At 45.2% G+C, this 20,915-nt stretch overlaps 2 protein-coding genes across 5 annotated transcripts in view; both read right to left on the bottom strand.

Moving 5' to 3' along the window:
- Positions 1-20,915, bottom strand: part of LOC120032827 (mitoferrin-2-like) — a 251,179-nt gene that overhangs the window by 64,176 nt on the left and 166,088 nt on the right. The window lies entirely within an intron of this gene.
- On the bottom strand, positions 5,032-20,612 carry LOC120032822 (ectonucleoside triphosphate diphosphohydrolase 7-like). 4 transcript variants are annotated; one of them, XM_038979013.1, is made up of 13 exons: positions 20,448-20,612; positions 18,724-18,832; positions 17,430-17,609; positions 16,961-17,166; positions 15,743-15,893; positions 15,470-15,573; positions 15,162-15,221; positions 12,657-12,808; positions 11,983-12,149; positions 8,815-9,139; positions 8,307-8,392; positions 6,504-6,665; positions 5,032-6,431 (listed from the first exon to the last, which is right to left on the bottom strand). In XM_038979013.1, the coding sequence occupies exons 2-13, from the start codon at positions 18,729-18,731 to the stop codon at positions 6,215-6,217; spliced, it is 1,818 nt and encodes a 605-aa protein (XP_038834941.1). In that variant the 5' UTR covers positions 18,732-18,832; positions 20,448-20,612; the 3' UTR covers positions 5,032-6,214. The 4 variants fall into 4 exon arrangements, with proteins under 4 accessions (XP_038834941.1, XP_038834936.1, XP_038834940.1 ...); XM_038979008.1 differs by having other exon boundaries at positions 5,032-6,665; XM_038979012.1 differs by having other exon boundaries at positions 5,032-6,665; positions 12,657-12,805.

Genomic DNA, 20,915 nt, shown 5'->3' with positions numbered 1-20,915 from the left:
CAGACCTCTTCCAAATCGCCCAAAACAACACAATGCTCTGAATGTTTTTTTTTACGTTACTCATAATGTGTATCATGTATCACAAACACCCGTTGTGATTTGAGCTCAGAGTGGCTAGTATGATAATCATCATCTCTTTTAGGGGTGAATAGTAACTTCCACGTAAGTTACATTTTCCCATTGATTTCAATACATGACTAAGTGAAAATTCGACTCAAAGTTAAGTTAGGACTTGCTGTGTTCCAAATGTCCATACTAGCATACTACTGTACCATGTATTATGGAGCAATGTAGTGGGCAGATAGTGTTGTGTACCCAGTGGGCAAAAGCTGGTTGAAATAATAATTACAACTAGTTTATTAGCAGAACTGGTTGTAATCTGGTCCTGATAAAGTCATTTCTATCATGTCTTTCGAGCTGGGTAGTATTGACATTGGAATTCAAGCCTTGGTTGACTGCCTCTCTCTGTGTTGGTAAAATGGTGGAGAGTGAGTGTTACTGTACTGTGGTTATATATTTCTCTCTCTGGGAGGCTTCTCTTCTCCACACACACACACCGTGCCAGAACAGTCACACGATCTCTTCTCTGGCAGGAGCACTAGCACTGCCCTCCTGCTGCTTTCTGCAACAACAACAACTGTAGAAATAACTTTAACAAACTCAAACTGTCGTTTTCCCTCCCACTTAGGCCTACACTAACTGGATTCGTTTTTTTCTCTTCCTGTTCATGTACCGTTTCATGGGTTGTGTTTTGGGTTAACTTTGATGGAACGGGAGTGGCGGCAAGGTCTTGGCAAGAACACTCTCTCTTTCTACGCTCAGCTAGCATTCCTCCCACTCACTCTGCTTCTCAGAACACTGTTTATGTTTTACCTTGAATAGAGGGGGGTGCCAGGGGAAAGTAGTCGAGTCAGATCTCCACCTTCAGCCCGATTTGCCACCTGGCATACAGTGGGGGGGGGGGGGGGGGGGGGGGGGGAAGAAGCCAGCCATCTGGCCGATCACAGATTGGGTGCATCCGAACTGACTCCCTGTTCAAGATATAGTGCACAACTTTTCACCAGCGCTGGTCAGAAGTTGTCCCCTAAAGGGTGCCATTTCAGACCAGCTCCCTGGTCCAACACAGCCTCACACTAAAGGGAAGCTAAACGAGTCGGCTCTGACAGACCGAAAGGCAGAGCTAGCCGATCCCAGAGACAGATCCTTCCTGATAATACTGCCTTTAGAAACACAGTTCTAGAATGCCTTTGAGCAATCGACAACAAGGGCTGAATCCAGTTTGAACTGACAAACGGTTCAACAACAAGTTTGAGCACTGTATTACTTATTACACATTTGTAGGATGCATTTTTCTGCCAAATGTCTAGGCCCATACTGTAGTATGTTATAACGAGGTTGACAACAATACAAAGTATTCTTGCTACTTTTTCCATGTTCATACCAGGAAGAATGGAGCATTACCTCGTGTTCTAATCTAGTTGGTCTTCTGTAGGTGGAGAACACTATTCTCTCCATTCACTGTCTGAAATGGATGAAACTAAGGAAGGAGGTGAATTCCCCCTCAGCCCAATCAGTGTGTGTGTGTGTGAGAGAGAGAGCTGAAGAAGGCTTGTGTGAGCTTTGTTTAAAGCCTGAATGGGCTCGGATGTAAGATGACCCTGGTGGGACTACAGTGACCCCTCAGTGACTGGTCCTGAACTGAAGACTCTCTCTCTCTCTCTCTCTCACACACACACACACACACACACACACACACACACACACACATTGTCCTCCCAGAGACTGGAGGCCCTCTCCTGTTTCAAAGATGACGTGACCCCCCGAGAGAGGAGAGACGGAGACTCTGGGTTTGTTACCCTAAACCCCATCAGGACTGTCAGACACGGACAGACAGAGGAAAACAAATGATACCCAAACCAATGATTTTCTAACAGAGCAAAGTAAGAAGAGGAATGGACATTCTAGAGCACAGATTCTAGAACACGAGGAGCTCTTTAGGAACTGCAAAAAGTCTCTTCTGGACTACAAACAGGATACATTCCAGAACGCCGTGTCATCATGTCATGTACAGCACCCCCCATATCCCTTCACAACACCCCCCATATCCCTTCACAACACCCCCCATATCCCTTCACAACACCCCCCATATCCCTTTACAACATCCCCCATATCCCTTCACAGCACCCCCCATATCCCTTCACAACACCCCCCATATCCCTTCACAGCACCCCCCATATCCCTTCACAACACCCCCCATATCCCTTCACAGCACCCCCCATATCCCTTCACAACACCCCCCATATCCCTTCACAACACCCCCCATATCCCTTCACAGCACCCCCCATATCCCTTCACAACACCCCCCATATCCCTTCACAACACCCCCCATATCCCTTCACAACACCCCCCATATCCCTTCACAACACCCCCCATATCCCTTCACAACACCCCCCATATCCCTTCACAGCACCCCCCATATCCCTTCACAACACCCCCCATATCCCTTCACAGCACCCCCCATATCCCTTCACAGCACCCCCCATATCCCTTCACAACACCCCCCATATCCCTTCACAACACCCCCCATATCCCTTCACAACACCCCCCATATCCCTTCACAGCACCCCCCATATCCCTTCACAACACCCCCCATATCCCTTCACAACACCCCCCATATCCCTTCACAGCACCCCCCATATCCCTTCACAACACCCCCCATATCCCTTCACAGCACCCCCCATATCCCTTCACAACACCCCCCATATCCCTTCACAACACCCCCCATATCCCTTCACAACACCCCCCATATCCCTTCACAACACCCCCCATATCCCTTCACAGCACCCCCCATATCCCTTCACAGCACCCCCCATATCCCTTCACAACACCCCCCATATCCCTTCACAACACCCCCCATATCCCTTCACAACTCCTCTAACCCCCCCTCTGTTTTCAATAACCTACAATAATCACAATAGTACAATAAACGCTTTGGATTGGCAAAATACAGAATGGAATAAAATTTTAAAAAAACATTAAAAAGCAGCAAGAAAAAAAAGTACAAAGTGCCGTACAAATAGCAGCATAATATTTTTGTTTTTTGTTTTGTGTGAGTATAATGTATATTTTAATATTTATATGCAGCTGTTGTATTAAAGTATATTTTTAAGAAAACACATTGGTAAGGGTGCTCTTTTTGTTTCCCTAGATCATTTGTTTGGACAATGGCCGAATCTTCTTAAAGCTTCCCCTTCTTGTTTCCTTTCCTTGTTTCCTTTCCTACATCGTTTGCAAACTGAGAGAAAGCAAAACCCAAAGAGTTTTATTCCGGATAATTCCGTCTCTGAAGAAAGTAAAACGGGGAGAGTCAGCCTTGGTCCGTTGGCACACACATTGACCTGCGCCCGTCTCTCGTACCAGGATGATATAAACACCCAGAATGCCCTGGAAAGTGCCAACTGCCAACCTCGGCTCATGTCAGGGCACATTGACACAAGTTACCAAGACCTGCTAAACCAGCTCGGTCGTATACACTAGGCACCAAACAGAAAAAATGGAATGAAACAGGGAGGGACTACCTGAACTTGGAAAACTTGGTTTCCCGTTGCAAAACATTTTTGCTACCATGTGCACTAATGAATACGACCCTGGCTCTAAACATATACCAAGAGAAAGTACCCAAAGAGAAGCAACATGTTTTAAAACGTTGATTTATTTAAAACAGATGTTTGTTTTCCACATCCATGTTGAGTTATTTTTCCTCAATAAGAGACCGACAAGACAGTTAGGATCACGTCCCAAATGGCACCCTATTTACTACATTGTGCAATACTTTAATCCCAAGCCCTATGGGACCTGCTCTAAAGTAGTGCACTATATAGGGAATAGGGCCCCGCTCTAGCGTAGTGCACTATATAGGGAATAGGGCCCCGCTCTAACATAGTGCACTATATAGGGAATAGGGCCCCGCTCTAACGTAGTGCACTATATAGGGAATAGGGCCCCGCTCTAACGTAGTGCACTATATAGGGAATAAGGCCCCGCTCTAACGTAGTGCACTATATAGGGAATAGGGCCCCGCTCTAACGTAGTGCACTATATAGGGAATAAGGCCCCGCTCTAACGTAGTGCACTATATAGGGAATAGGGTGCCATTTGGAACAGAAACTTGGTCCAGTTGATCATTGGTCCTTCTTTAGGAAGAGTCAAAATTCAAAATAGAGCTGCAACAATTAGAGGCCCCTTCCTCTTGTTAAAATCTACAACAAAACAAACTGGTCAAAAACTGACAAGAGGTCAAACCGAGGGATGGTATAAGATCACATTCAAATGCTGCACTTGAAGGTTTCAGCCGTAGAAACAGTCAAAAGCAAGTGATGAATTGACATTAAAATCACTGACGCTACACTTCCACTTGCATTGTGACCACTCAAATTATACAGCTTCAAAATAACAAGACAGCTCCTTTTATTAGCAATTCAATGCATCTCATTTAACAACAGCAATACCTCCCAACATTATCAAGAGCAGTAGAGAAGACCGATAGTGATGGCTGATTGGATATTTACAGTACAGGGCAGGTGAGGAGCTGGTGGGTAACTAATATTGACAGTCTGTAACACACAACTTGGAGTTCAGTTGTGTGTGTTTGTACCACAGTTCAACACAATGCAATCAGAAGGCATCAACTTCAATCCATTAAACACTGACAACCCGTTTCACTCTCCTAGCTTGTCATCAACATAACTGGCTCAGAACAAACTGTTCCCAGCACCAAAACAAACCGCTTAAAAACGTTAAGAAGATACATCTCAAACATTTCAGATTCAATGAACCCCTGTAATAAATTGTTTGAGAAGGGAAAGGGGATACCTAGTCAGTTGTACAACTGAATGCATTCAACTGAAATGTGTCTTCCACATTTAACCCAACCCCTCTGAATCAGAGGGGTGCGTGGGGCTGCCATAATCGACATCCACGTCTTCGGCGCCTGGGGAGCAGAGGGTTAACTGCCTTGTTCAGGGGCAGAACGACAGATTTTTACCTTGTCATCTCTGGGATTCGATCAAGCAACCTTTCGGTTACTGGCCCAACGCTCTAACCACTAGGCTACCTGCCGCCCCATGTTTGATTCCTCATTGTAGTTTTTCAATACAAATCAATAAAGCCTTTTTCTATTTGAAAGCTTCAAATCAAAAGCATTACCACAGTGGGATTATTAAGGAATTAATGCACTTCCTGTTTGTGAGATTTACAGGAAGTATACTGGTCAGACACACAGTTTGTATCGTCATGGTTACAATACTGTCCAAACAGACAATCATAAAGGCACCCTTTTTAACAAAGAGTAGCTAGAAGTTACCCCTAACCACAGATACAGGGTCAGATTTTATTTGCATTCCCCTAATGGTTAAGGTTAGGATTAGGAGTAGGTTACTTGATTCTAGATCTGTGGTTAAGGACAACTTCAGCCTCAAACGTCAAGCTTCACCTTCCTTCACACAAAATGGCCAATACAGTGGTCCCTCTGCAACAGTGAATAATCTACAATAGAAATAGAATGGCTCAGTCCTCAGTCTTTCACCTGTTGGGATTTTCCTGTTTCGTTGTTTTAACGATCCAGTTCTCTCTTTATGATGTTTCGCCCACATCCTGCAATTCTCCTCCCCCTTTTGAAGGTTCCAGTTCCATGGCCCCTCCTACTTATGTTTACATCAACACTCTAGGTCAGAGGTTACTATAAATAGTGATTTGGACCTTGGTTGATATTTTCTGTTTTACGAGGGAGCTCACGGTCAGGTCAACGTTGATATCTGTATCTGGGGTGTAAAGATGTGTAAAAACGGGAGTGTCCAGCACCCCCATAATTCAAACCTTCGTTGTAGGATGACGTTGCTATTGCATTTCTAGCCATTAGTCAACGTTATGATTCAGCGTGACTAAGCTGGTCCTAGATCATTGTCCCAACAGGCCGTTGGTTCCAGTCAAGGTCATGATTTGCGGTTGATCATCTGATCCTAGATCAGTGCCTCTTAACAAATAGAGCACCAGTCAAGCCTACAACTCAGAGGGTGAAAGGTTGATCCTAGAGCTGTGCATACCAGGCTATGAACACCAGTTACTGAGAGCATCTCGACTCATCCTAGATCAGTAACCCCCCCCCACACCCAAGGCCTCAGGTCAAGAAAGATTCAGAGTCTAAACTGATCCTGGATCAGGCCAGAAGAGCCTCCCCCTCCTCCACCCAGAGCAGGTCCAGGGCCTCAGCCTGCCTCTGTTCTCGCTGGTGGATCCTGCGGAGGCGGAGGATGTACAGCAGAATGGCCAGCAGGACCACCAGGATACAGGCAAAAAACAGGTAGTGGTTGTAGACGAAGGAGGAACGCAGCCAGTTGGAGTGGCCCTGTTTAAACGACTCTGCCTGGAGGTCCCTGTTGGAGAGGAGAGATGGATTAATAACAGACAGACACACAGACAGACACACACAAGAAGTGCCTACTGACCTGAGAGGCAGGAAGCGTGTCTTAAACAGGATGGCTCCCAGGGTCCACTGCACCTCCTTGTCATAGACCAGCTGAGCAGTCTTCAGGCTGGGGTAGTCCTTAGGGAACCTGAAGCCTGAGTGGAGCACCTGGAACATCCAGGCTGACTTAAAACACTGGTACCTGGACAGGGAGAGAGGTGGTTGATGAGGTGAGGTATGCTGAGTATGCACAATTTGCATTCCATTTTTATTAGATAGGCATTTCCAGACAGATGGTAATAGATGAATATCTAGTAGACATATGGAGTACAGCGGTAGAGCGGCTAACTGGGTTTACAGATGGACGTAGATGAATATCTATTAGACATATGGAGTACAGCGGTAGAGCGGGTAACTGGGTTTACAGATGGTAATAGATGAATATCTATTAGACATATGGAGTACAGCGGTAGAGCGGCTAACTGGGTTTACAGATGGTAATAGATGAATATCTAGTAGACATATGGAGTACAGCGGTAGAGCGGCTAACTGGGTTTACAGATGGTAATAGATGAATATCTAGTAGACATATGGAGTACAGCGGTAGAGCGGGTAACTGGGTTTACAGATGGTAATAGATGAATATCTATTAGACATATGGAGTACAGCGGTAGAGCGGGTAACTGGGTTTACAGATGGTAATAGATGAATATCTAGTAGACATATGGAGTACAGCGGTAGAGCGGGTAAATGGGTTTACAGATGGACGTAGATGAATATCTATTAGACATATGGAGTACAGCAGTAGAGCGGCTAACTGGGTTTACAGATGGTAATAGATGAATATCTAGTAGACATATGGAGTACAGCGGTAGAGCGGGTAACTGGGTTTACAGATGGTAATAGATGAATATCAATTAGACATATGGAGTACAGCAGTAGAGCGGGTAACTGGGTTTACAGATGGTAATAGATGAATATCTAGTAGACATATGGAGTACAGCGGTAGAGCGGGTAACTGGGTTTACAGATGGTAATAGATGAATATCTAGTAGACATATGGAGTACAGCGGTAGAGCGGCTAACTGGGTTTACAGATGGTAATAGATGAATATCTAGTAGACATATGGAGTACAGCGGTAGAGCGGGTAACTGGGTTTACAGATGGTAATAGATGAATATCTATTAGACATATGGAGTACAGCGGTGGAGCGGCTAACTGGGTTTACAGACGGTAATAGATGAATATCTAGTAGACATATGGAGTACAGCGGTAGAGCGGGTAACTGGGTTTACAGACGGTAATAGATGAATATCTAGTAGACATATGGAGTACAGCGGTAGAGCGGGTAACTGGGTTTACAGATGGTAATAGATGAATATCTAGTAGACATATGGAGTACAGCGGTAGAGCGGGTAACTGGGTTTACAGATGGTAATAGATGAATATCTAGTAGACATATGGAGTACAGCGGTAGAGCGGGTAACTGGGTTTACAGATGGTAATAGATGAATATCTATTAGACATATGGAGTACAGCGGTAGAGCAGGTAACTGGGTTTACAGATGGTAATAGATGAATATCTAGTAGACATATGGAGTACAGCGGTAGAGCGGCTAACTGGGTTTACAGATGGTAATAGATGAATATCTATTAGACATATGGAGTACAGCGGTAGAGCGGCTAACTGGGTTTACAGATGGTAATAGATGAATATCTATTAGACATATGGAGTACAGCGGTAGAGCGGCTAACTGGGTTTACAGATGGTAATAGATGAATATCTAGTAGACATATGGAGTACAGCGGTAGAGCGGCTAACTGGGTTGAAGGGTTTCTTACTTCAGTCTGGAGGAGTCCGCTTGTTTAGAGAACAGCTTGCTGTCTAGACGCTTGGTGAGGGTTGACCACTTAGTGGAACAATAGTCCTGCAGACAGACAGACAGGGGAGAACAGAGTTACCTCCTGGAAAGATCTCTTGGCGATATAAGAGCTTAAAAGACAGCCTGTTCCCAGATCTGTTTGTGCTATCGTTCCAACTCCTCATCATGCCAAACCTGACAAGGAGTGGCGTGACGACACAAACAGACTGGTACAAGGCTAACTTGAAGAGAATGACAAAAAAGTCATTTTCTTTCCTTTCACGAAACCAATATTTTCCCTTAGATTTCTTAGGCAGTGCACAGAAAGGCATCTTCCAAGGATTTTTGTTGTTGAAACCAGACTTTTTAAAAATCGGGAACAAGAGAGCTAGGTGAGGAGAAGCCTAACCTGCCTAGGTAATGACAGAGGAAACCCAGGTCTAGAATATCTGATCATGATAAGTTCTAGAATGATGGGCTGTGGTTACCGTGGCAGCCTTGGAGTACTTGGCGCTGTCGTACGGTCCCCCCATCCTCAGTACATCCTCGGTGCAGTAGAAGAACTCAGAGAAGCCATAGAACTCTGAGTTGCTGTAGTCGATGGGGGCCTGGTACACCCCCCTGGGGGATCCCATGGTGCCGTTGTGGAGACCCAGGAAAGGCCTGACTGCTCCCTGGCACCGCGCCCAGTCCCCCTGCCCTCTCAGGTGGACCGCACGGCCGTCCCGACGCACCACGTCTGATAGGCCGACAGGGAGGCACGGGTCTGCAAGGGGCGTGGCTTCCATCATGCCTGTCTGATCGCCTGTCAGTCTGGAGGACAACCAGGAAGTGACACGAAGGAAGGGATAGTCAGTCGATCAATCAATCATTGAGTTCTCACACTCAAGGTGTTGAGATGAAATTGGAGAATGGTGAGGAATTTAAGAATGTGACCCTCTGTTTATGCAAGTGTGAATGTGTCTGTATATGTGTGTGCCTTTGTGTATGTATGCATGTATGTATGTACGTACGGTGCCTTTGGTAAGTATTCAGACCCCTTGACTTTTTCCACATTTTGTTACATTACAGCCTTATTCTAAAATGTTTTTTTCTTTTTTTAATCCTCAGCAATCTACACACAATACCCCATAATGACAAAGTGAAAACAGGTTTTTAGAAATGTTTGCAAATGTATTAAAAATAAAAAACAGAAATACCTTATTCATATAAAAGTATTCAGACTCTATGCTATGAGACTCGAAATTGAGCTCAGGTGCATCCTGTTTCCAGTGATCATAATTGAGATGTTTCTACAACTTGATTGGAGTCCACCTGTGGTAAATTAAATTGATTGGACATGATTTGGAAAGGCACACACCTGTCTATATAAGGTCCCACAGTTGACAGTGCATGTCAGAGCAAAAACCAAGCCATGAGGTCGAAGGAATTGCCCGCAGAGCTCCGAGAAAGGATTGTGTCGAGGCACAGATCTGGGGAAGGGCACCAAAAAAATGTCTGCAGCATTGAAGGTCCCCAAAAACACAGTGGCTTCCATCATTCTTAAAATGGAAGAAATTTGGAAACACCAAGACTCTTCCTAGAACTGGCCGCCCGGCCAAACTGAGCAATCGGGGGAGAAAGGCCTTGGTCAGGGAGGTGACCAAGAACTCTAGAGTTCCTCTCTGGAAATGGGAGAACCTTCCAGAAGGACAACCATCTCTGCAGTACTCCACCAATCAGACCTTAATGGCAGACTGGCCAGATGGAAGCCACTCCTCAGTAAAAAGGCACATGACAGCCTGCTTGGAGTTTGCCAAAAGGCACCTAAAGGATTCTCAGACCATGAGAAACAAGATTCTCTGGTCTGATGAAACCAAGATTGAACTCTTTGGCCTGAATGCCAAGGTCACATCTGGAGGAAACCTGGCACCATCCCTACAGTGAAGCATGGTGGTGGCAGCATCATGTTGTGGGGATGTTTTCCAGTGGCAGGGAGACTAGTCAGGATCAAGGAAAAGATGAACAGAGCACAGTACAGAGAGATCCTTAATGAAAACCTGCTCCAGAGCGCTCAGGACCTCAGACGGGGGCAAAGGTTCACCTTCCAAGAGGACAACAAGTGGCGCAGTGGCCTAAGACACCGCATCTCAGTGCAAGAGGAGTCACTGCAGCACCTGGTTCAAATCCAGGCTGCATCATATCCAGCTGTGATTGGGAGTCCCATAGGGCGGCGCACAATTGGCCCAGCGTCGGCCGGGGTAGGCCATCATTGTAAATAAGAATTTGTTCTTAACTGACTTGCCGAGTTAAATAACTGTTAAATAACAGTAAAAACGACCCTAAGCACACAGCCAAGACAACGCAGGAGTGGCTTCAGGACAAGTCTCTGAATGTCCTTGAGTGGCCCGGACTTGAACCTGATCGAACATCTCTGGAGAGACCTGAAAATAGCTGTGCAACAACGCTCCCCATCCAACCTGACAGACCTTGAGAGGATTTGCAGAGAAGAATGAGAGAAACTCCCAAAATACAAATGTGCCACGCTTGTAGAGACATACCCAAGAAGACTCAAGGCTGTAACAAAGTACTGAGTAAAGGGTCTGAATACTTATGTAAATGTCATATGTTTTTTGTTTTTTTACAGTGGTGTAAAAAGTACCCAATTGTCATACTTGAGTAGAAGTAAAGATAACTTAATAGAAAATGACTCAAGTACAAGTTGAGTCAACCAGTAAAATACTACTTGAGTAAAAGTCTAAAAATATTTGGTTTTAAATATACTTAAGTATCAAAAGTAAAAACATAAATCATTTCACATTCCTTATATTACGCATACCAGACGAGCACCATTTTCTTTGTTTAAGGATAGCCAGGGGCACACTCCAACACTCAGACATCATTTACAAACAAAGCATGTGTTTAGGGAGTCCGTCAGATCAGAGGCAGTAGGGAGGACCAGGGATGTTCTCTTGATAAGTGTGTGAATTGGACCATTTTCTAAATGTAATGAGTACTTTTGGGTGTCAGGGAAAATGTTTGGAGTAAAAAGTACATTATTTTCTTTAGAAATGTAGTGAAATAAAAGTGAAAGTAGATAAAAATATAAAAGTAAAGTAGACACCCCAAAAAACTACTTAAGTAGTACTTTAAAGTTCCATTACTTAAGTACTTTACGCCACTGATTTTTTATAACGGTGTATTGTGTGTAGATTGATGAAGAAAAAAAGTCAAGGGGTCTGAATAGGCACTGTATGTATGTATGTATGTATGTATGTATGTATGTATGTATGTATGTATGTATGTATGTATACATACATACATAGGATAAAGTAGGATAAAGTCATCCTTCTAACCCCCCCCCCCTTAAAAGATTTAGATGCACTATTGTAAGTGGTTGTTCCACTGGATATCATAAGGTGAATGCACCAATTTGTAAGTCGCTCTGGATAAGAGCGTCTGCTAAATGACTTAAATGTAAATGTAAAATGTATGTATGTATGTATGTATGTATGTATGTATGTATGTATGCATGTATGTATGCATGTGTGTGTGTATGTGTGTATATGTATGTATGCATGTATGCATGTATGTATGTATGCGTGTATGTGTGTGAGTGTGTGTGTGTGTGTGTCTCGCTCTCTCTGCGTCCGTGTGTGTCCCCCTGCCGGTCCTACCTGTTCTTGGTGATGGTGGAGTTGACCAGCTGGTCTTCGTAGCGTTGTCGAGCCATGTTCCCCCCGAAGCCCAGGAATGTGGTGACATATACACGGTAGACGTGCTGCGTGTGCTCTGAATCACAGCCCAGGTTAAACTCTGCCAGCAGGCTCTTACCAGACTCCTCCTGTAGAGAGAGACAGAACCACATACATGACTTCAACCATAAAATCCTGCTCTGGGGTGAAGTTTCCCCTGGGTACCCATCTAAAGTCAGCTTCCCAATTCTAACCTTAACCCTTAGTGCGGAAAATGCTAAACTGGCCCAAGATCAGTAGCAACTTCACCCTACTCCTTGAATAAAAGCTTTGTAAAGATCTTGGCGTTCAATTATTTGCGATAAATGGGAGATTCATAAAGGCACCAAATGGAAGAAAACGCACGGAAACAGGGAAGGACTACCTGAATGTGTCCAATAAGAAATGCTCATGTTCTTTTTTCCGTTACAAAACGTTTCGCTACGGTGTGACCTAATGAATACGACCCTGGTGTGGCGAATCAGGACGCAGACATTATCTCCAATACATGGTGTGGTTTACTAAACCCTAACATGAGGCCTACCAGTATACACAACAGCCAGTCATACCACACAAATAGAATGAGAATGATAGCGCTCAGGTGGATCCTTCCTTACCTGTTCAGGTGAACTGAAGTGGACCGCGCTAGGCACCTCATAGGCTATCTGCAGCGAGGCTCCGCCCATGTCCATGATGCCCACTGTACGCCGCCGGCTAATTGGGTGATGGTTCTGTGACCCTGTAGTGACCTCCACCATTGCATCATCTTCTAGGAAAATGGAGAATTGAGTGTCAGGTCAACGATGGGTAACCGGTCAAATGTAGGTACGTACGTAAAAGGTATGAATGATCAACTTACATTTTTTACCCAGTCGGTTCAAAAGGAAAATGCATGTCCATATACACAAACCCCGGCATCACACTTTGGCAAACAAGCAATCAGATGCTGTCGAATCTGGTTCATCATCATAATTAGCTGGTCGGATTCAGTCTTTTACGATTATCATGTCACACTGCGCAATGTTACCAAATAAAAATCTTTATCATCCTGGCCAGATTTTACAACTTACTTCAGTTCTGTATTTGATCTGTGCATGTGAGAGAAGTGAGTTAGTAAAAAGTGAAAGGGAGAACCGGGACGAAAGTAACACAGCTTTTTTCCTAATTACTCAGAGATCGATAGAGCTAGAGACACCATATTTTATGACACACAACTTATACATGTCCTCTACCATTAGCAACTGTAATAGCACTTCTAGGGTAAATTAGTTTAAATGAAATAGACAGAGAACACAGAACTAAAGCAACGTTACTTTTGTACCTGCCAACAGGGAGGGAGTAACACAGCTTTGGGACGGAAATAACAGTTGGTGAGAAGTGCACAATATCTACAGTATCTCCATGTTCCTAGTTTGTAATGCTCGTTACTTTCAACAAATGTACCGTCAGCCATCATTTCATGTTTGTGTCGATTTGAATAAATAATGCAATAGGTTCGTAATATATGAAAATTAACCAACCACAATATTAAAAATGGGACTAAAATGGATCACATAATAGCTATATTAACCATCCTTTTCTCATCTCACTTTAATGGTACGTAGTAGGAGTTGTTGTTCACAATAATCAGTGACTATTCATGATTAGCTCTACCAATCAGGTGCGCTGCAGCTGTCCTTGTCATGCGCGCTTCTCGTGTCTTGATAGAATAAACGACTTCATTCTCTTCACAAACGGCAAAATCATCATGCTCATCACATTTCCATGGCTTGAGAGAAGGTAACTGACCACCAGAATATATATAAGATATATATTTTTAACCATTAACCTGCCGAAAAAAGTTTGTGAAAAGCTGATCTGTCAAGTCAATTGATTAAGGCAGAATTGTAATGATGTCATATCATTTTCAAACATTCCGTCACATGTTAACGTTTTACTGACATTATAAAAGCAATATGAACTAGAGGGAGATGAGACAATGGCCTGTGCTTAGAAGTTGATTTTATTTTATTCCAGGTCATCAGTTTACATTGTGTTACTTTCGTCCCACCCTTCTTTCCTGTAACTTCTCCCAGGCTAATACCCAAGACTAGCTAGCATGATACTTGGAACCTATGCTGTCATTTAATCACTAGATTGGTGAAGAAAAATAAATATGTTTGGAACCTTAAAACCCCTAAACAACTCCACAGCCGGAAAACACTTCCGGGTCTGTATTTTTTAACGTCACTCAAAACCACTTTTTGTTAATAACTCGGCGACACATGTTCAGACTGGGCTGTTTTTTTGCAGGGAGATCATCCTCTGCATTGGGAACGTGCTGACTTCACTACGTCGTTCTAGCTTCTGTATTATCTGAGCAAATGGGTGCGTTACTTTCGCCCTGGCTCTCCCCCTATGCATCTTAGAAATACTTTTCACATACAAACTTTATATGTCCGAACTCAGAATCATATTGGCTTCCCCAAAATAACATGGTCGCTGTGGTAGAATGTTTATTTTGATTGATAAATGCTGAAAATGGCCATCAGGTAGCCTGATTTCAGATGTGTCCATGTAAACAGGATTATCAGGAAAACCGTTCTTCTTACAGTGCATGTAGGCTAAACGTTTAGATCAAACCATTATATTAACCTGAACATTCACAATAATCCTATTGTGTGCATACTCAGTGCCGGCCGTGTTCCTATTGGTCAGTCACCGGGATCGGCTCGTAACACCAGCCACACTATACGATAAAGGCAAATCAATTCTGACACTGCTACAACTTTGTCAGAGCCTACGACCGCACGTGGCGTTACTTACTAGACCCGGTCACACTAAATGAGCCAAGACGGCCGATAATCGTTTACGACCTAAGAATTTGCCCACGACGTGGACATTTTGTTTGGGATGGCAAAATCGTGGCATAACATAGCTAAAATCGTCATCTGCGAAGGCCTTAACCGAGCCTTGAGACATGGGTATAGCCGCCATGTACGGCATCTAACGCCCTGTAAAATGGTGGCTACCGATATGTTTCAGGCCTACATCTAAGCCATAACTCTATAGAAAATCCAGCCTCATCCTTTGCAGTGGACATACAAGCGACATCATCAACGAAGCCATAACCTCGCACTCACCGTACTCCGCATGGTCAAAGCGTCCCAACACAAAGTTAATACCAATCCATGCATACACACCTGCGGGCAGAAAGGCAGTGTTAACATTAACGCCACAAAGCACACACAGAGGACAGGTGCAGTATATTAGTTCAATTAGACCATTTGGCCTTTTTTCACACCAATATATACACATTCAGCAGACACTTTTATCAAAAGCCACTTAGTCGAGCATGGATACAGTTTATGTATGGGTGATCCCAGGAATCGATCAGTGTCTAGGTATAACTGTACCATATTCCCATCAGGCTCACAGCTCTCTGTCTCACCTTCCTGTTTCCCAGAGATCACCTCTGCATGGGAGCTGGAGAACAGGAAGTCAAACTCCACTGGAACATCTCTTACCAGGTCCTCCAGGATAGCAGCCTGCTGACTGGGGGGGGGGGGGCATGGGGAGAAATAAACACACTTTTTAAACCGCTGTTAGAGATGTATAACTCAATGCCCCAAACCTCCCACAGATCTCTAGGGGGGAATCCTGTGCTTGACCCCCAGCTGACCCTTGAACCCTGACAAAGTGGAGGTGGAGGGCTGAGGCCTACCTCTCAGGCAGCAGTCTCATGCCAGCAGTACAGAGGATATAGAGGGGAGTCTCCTTGTGTTTCTTCCTGGGGACATGGGTGGCAGCGAAGGAAAGGAGGGGATGGAGGTAGTCACTGGCCTTGGCTGGGCTCAGCGCCATAGTGGAAATACCTGGAGAGGAAAGGGGAGAAAGGAAGGAGAGAGAAAGAGAGAGAAGCGAGAGAGGTTAGTGATAGCTGAGTTGAGGATGAGGTAGTGGCCTTAGCTGGGGTGTAACCGGGCAGATGTACTATTTCTCTGTAAATTCTACTGTTCATTTAGTGGGAACAAAGCAGCTGCTAACTGCTTAGCAATCGCGGTCCTACTCAGTCCCAGTGTGTTCAGGTATCAGGCCAATAGGGGGTAATGGAAAGAATGTTGAGATAAGGAGCAGGTTGAGGACATGTGTACGTGTGGCCTGACAACATGGGAAAACAGGTAGAAACCCTCCACACTGTGTGACAACAACTAACTTCCTCTGGGGTGCCACGCCCCTACATGGTGAACATGTAGGTAACTCCCAAAATAAAGGAAACACTTGAGTAAATGAGGGACACAAAGTATACCGAAAGCAGGTGCTTCCACCCAAGTGTGGTTCCTGAGTTCATTAAGCAATTAACATCCCATCATGCTTAGGGTCATGTAGAAAAACACCCAGTTGCTCATCATTTTGGCTACTATGGCTAGAACAAGAGGATCTCAGGGACATTGAAAGAGGGGTCCCAAAGGAGCTTAGTGGGTTTAAAGTGTGTGTGTGTTCAGATCTCAACCCAATTGAACACTTACGGGAGATTCCTGGGCTGCACCTGAGACAGCGTTTTCCACCACCACCAACAACATCAACTGAAGGGATTTCTAATGGAAGACCCCTCCAGCAGAGTTCCAGACACAGATTGTAGAATCTGTTCTAGCAGTTGTAACGGCTCAACGCCCTACTAAGACACTTTCTGCTGGCGTTTCCTGTATTTTGTCAGTTACCGGTAACTACTGTATCTTAGCTCTCCCTGTACCAGAGGTGAAGAGGTCGAGGGGCATCTGACAGAGTAAAGACGACGTGTTTCTGCTGCGATGTGGCAACGGCAGTGGTGAGGATAACATCCTTTTCTCCTGGTCATTCAACAGTTACGTTGTTCTCTGCTGTTGTTATTGTAGCCCCCCCCCCCACCCCCCACACTCTTTCCTCGCCTAACCCTCCTCACCAGGTTTGATCTTCTTGACCACAGGGTGGCGGTCGTGGTCCCTCATCTGCCTGATGTCCAGCAGGGTGTGGAGGTTTCCATGGTGGGGGGGCCAGTAGTACACATACACCCTGGAGCCGCTGCTGCCGCAGTCCACCACGATCCCGTAGTTTAGAGCTGCGTTGGTGACATCAGTAGCCTCCATGGTCTCCACAGATGAGAGGTATCTAGGGGTGATAGCGGGAGATGGAGAGAGAAACATGTTAGACACCATACACTATGAATGCAGAGTCTGGGTTGACGTAGTAGTAGTACAGTGCAAACACTTTGCCTGGTGTGTTTGTTTTTGTGTGTGTGTGTGTGTGTGTGTGTGTGTGTGTGTGTGTGTGTGTGTGTGTGTGTGTGTGTGTGTGTGTGTGTGTGTGTGTGCCTGTTTGTCTCTCGCTCTCTCTGTCATTCTGTCTGTCCGTTCATCTGACGTCTCACTCACTTGTTGACGTGTCCCCTGTGGCGCTGGGGCCCCCAGAGCTCAGTCTGGTAGACCCCCAGGAAAACCAGGGCAGAGCAGGTGAGGAACACCAGGAAGAAGGCCCTTTGCCTGGGCACACAGCCCAGAGACAGCAAGGACACACTGCAGTACCAGGAGGCTGGCAGGCATGAGAAAGTGATCCTGGAGGAGGAGGGGAGGTTTTCATTACTGTCATAGACATAACCTACTGCAACATAACGCATGGACACGCGCAGTTATTACATTACTAGTTCTGTATAACATAACACTGTGGTAACATTTCAAACAATCATAAACATTACACCTCTTCACCTAAACACATGCTGAAGTTCACATCCTGCCATCAGGTCAATACAGCCGTCCAGTTAGTGTGTGTTGCCTCGTGGTCCTTCTGAAGAACAACCAGTTTGTGGTCCAGACGTTGTCCTTTGAGACCACTATTATACCAGTGTGCCGATTCACTTTTTGTTCTATTTTTTTATCCTCTCTGATCCACCACCTGGGAAGAGTGTTTATGGACACACCACCCCTGGTCCAGCTCCAGACACACCACCCCCGGTCCAGCTCCAGACACACCACCCCCGGTCCAGCTCCAGACACACCACCCCCGGTCCAGCTCCAGACACACCACCCCCGGTCCAGCTCCAGACACACCACCCCCGGTCCAGCTCCAGACACACCACCCCCGGTCCAGCTCTAGACACACCACCCCCGGTCCAGCTCCAGACACACCACCCCCGGTCCAGCTCTAGACACACCACCCCCGGTCCAGCTCCAGACACACCACCCCCGGTCCAGCTCCAGACACACCACCCCCGGTCCAGCTCCAGACACACCACCCCCGGTCCAGCTCCAGACACACCACCCCCGGTCCAGCTCCAGACAGCTCCAGACACACCACCCCCGGTCCAGCTCCGGACACACCACCCCCGGTCCAGCTCCGGACTCACCACTCCTGGTCCAGCTCTAGACACACCACCCCTGGTCCAGCTCTAGACACACCACCCCTGGTCCAGCTCTAGACACACCACCCCTGGTCCAGCTTTAGACACACCACCCCTGGTCCAGCTTTAGACACACCACCCCTGGTCCAGCTCCAGACACACCACCCCTGGTCCAGCTTTAGACACACCACCCCTGGTCCAGCTTTAGACACACCACCCCTGGGCCAGCTCTAGACATATCTCTGTATTTCGATGGATGGTTATCCTACGCGGTTAGAGATTCGAGCTAGATTGGCTAATAACACAACCCACAAATAAAAAGTGTGTGTTACCTTGCCATATGTCCAAGCAGCAAGACCTAGCAGCAGAGTTAGCTGGCTGTCACCTCCTCATGGTTGGGAACGTACTACGTGGACCCAGGTGTTGCTTTCCCCTGGTGATCTGGAGAGAAGGACATAGAGATTGTCAAGTCGGAAGAAAAGTCAGTCACCACGTATTCCTTCCAGTTAGTTGTGGACATGAAACATAGGTAGCTAGGCCTATCATTTGTAAATTACAGAGGCACCAAGGAACAGCCAACTAGCTAGATGTGTTGAGTTCAAGCGGTGTCAACACGAATAGATACAGTACATGCATGTGCAATAGAAACCCACCCTCCTACCTCTGCCCAGACTGGTCTCATAGACTAAACATAACATAGTAAACGAAAATCCAGGCAACTCAAATTAGTATGATATGTTACGTTTGGTATGGTTACATAAGGAAAGAATTAGAGTGTGGTTGGTCAGGGTGGGCGTAGAACGCGAACTTCTAGCAACCCAAAGGTTGTGCGTTCGAATCTCATCACGGACAACTTTAGCCTCTATGAATACGTGAGAGGTAGACTCCTTTCTCGTCGTTAACATGTAGGCTCACTTTTTGTGAACAATCCCATCACAAGTCAGAATGTTGAAAAGATTCATTTGAATGTACATTACCTGATTTATACTTATGTAGAAGGTAATCTGAGGCAAAATATGTACAAAGTAGTGTTATTAACTAGACTTTCAGTACGCTGGTCTGTATATCAGTTAGTATTTTCAATGCAGATGCAATTCGCACACAACTTGCACAAAATGTCAGCAATGGCCGAGTTTAACCGAAGCACAGACCGAATGTTGTCCCACGCAATCAGCTGGCAAATTTCACAAGCACTTCCAGCTGATTGTGAGGGAATGTGCTTTGGTCTATAATTCGGCTATTGTTTACATATGGTGCATCACGTGAAATGCGTCAGGAGATGTAAAATACACATGACAGAACCTACCAGTGCCGCAAAAACTTAGGTAAACAATTGTATTTTATTTAACAATACTTTACTGTGTACATTTGATCCCCACTACTTCCCGGCAAAAGGGCAGCACCGACAACCTGTAAAGTAACCTCAAATACATTTTTTTATCAACATTCTGGCTTGTAGAGACTATGGAGTCTTTTTTACAGTGACTTCTTTCAAACTGATTATCCATGGAGTAACCATGGCAACAGTTTGATGTTTAGGCAACTTTGCAACTACTTTGCATGTTAGCTAACCCTTCTACTTACCATTTAACTTTACGCCTAACCCTAACTTCTAGCCTTGCTAACGTTAGCCACCTAGCTAACGAATTGCAATTCGTAACATATCATACGAATTGGATGATGGGCATCCACACATTAATACATACATACCATATTTTACTTCCCCGCCGTGTTACGTCTACCCCTGAGTCCAGGTTGCTCTGCCAACTAGTTCATCTATTATTTAAACAGTGTTTTACGTTATGTAAGACGTATTACTTGCCAGTAAATTGTTAGCTCTACAAGCTAAACTAATCTCAATTCACCCACTGACTGCAATTTAACAAAGAATGAATATGTGGCCTGTGCAGAGAATTTGTATTGACATAGCGATTTGGATTGACTAAAACTAGAACAACAATACTGATAACTAACCGGCTTCCGGTGAATGCTACAGCTGTAGCCAGGTGGCTAGATATAGCCATACACTGTGACATTGTCACCGTTCCATACTCACTTTGATACAAATTAACGCTGGCCGTCACGTCATACCAGTCGTTTTAATCACGGTGGATCCTACCCCTTAATCACAGATTAACAACAAAAATAAATTTTCTTCGAACGAGATTAATCCTCACCCAGGAAAATAAAATAAAAAGCTTTAAATCCATCAGATGACGTAGCTTCCGGTAGCCGACGTGGCCACGTCACAGACCACGTCGCTGTCCAATGTGCTGAATGATGCCCCCGTGTGGTGCGTGCGATTTGTACAATCATGTTTGACCAAGGCATATTGATATTGGTCCGTTTAAAATCTATAGCTGTTATGTATCTTTTGATGTATATTATTTATTTGCATACATTTACATTCTTGCATCGCTTCCATTGCATGCACTGCATGCACAGTGAGCCTGGCATGCATCATTTCACGCAGTAATTTCACAGTAGACAGAACAGTGACGACCTTCGAAGCCAATGTTGGGGG

The sequence above is a fragment of the Salvelinus namaycush genome, chromosome 39, assembly GCF_016432855.1.
Source record: "Salvelinus namaycush isolate Seneca chromosome 39, SaNama_1.0, whole genome shotgun sequence".
Lineage (NCBI taxonomy): Eukaryota > Metazoa > Chordata > Actinopteri > Salmoniformes > Salmonidae > Salvelinus > Salvelinus namaycush.
Note: the sequence above shows the minus strand (reverse complement) of the source record. Positions and strands in the feature narration are given on the sequence as shown.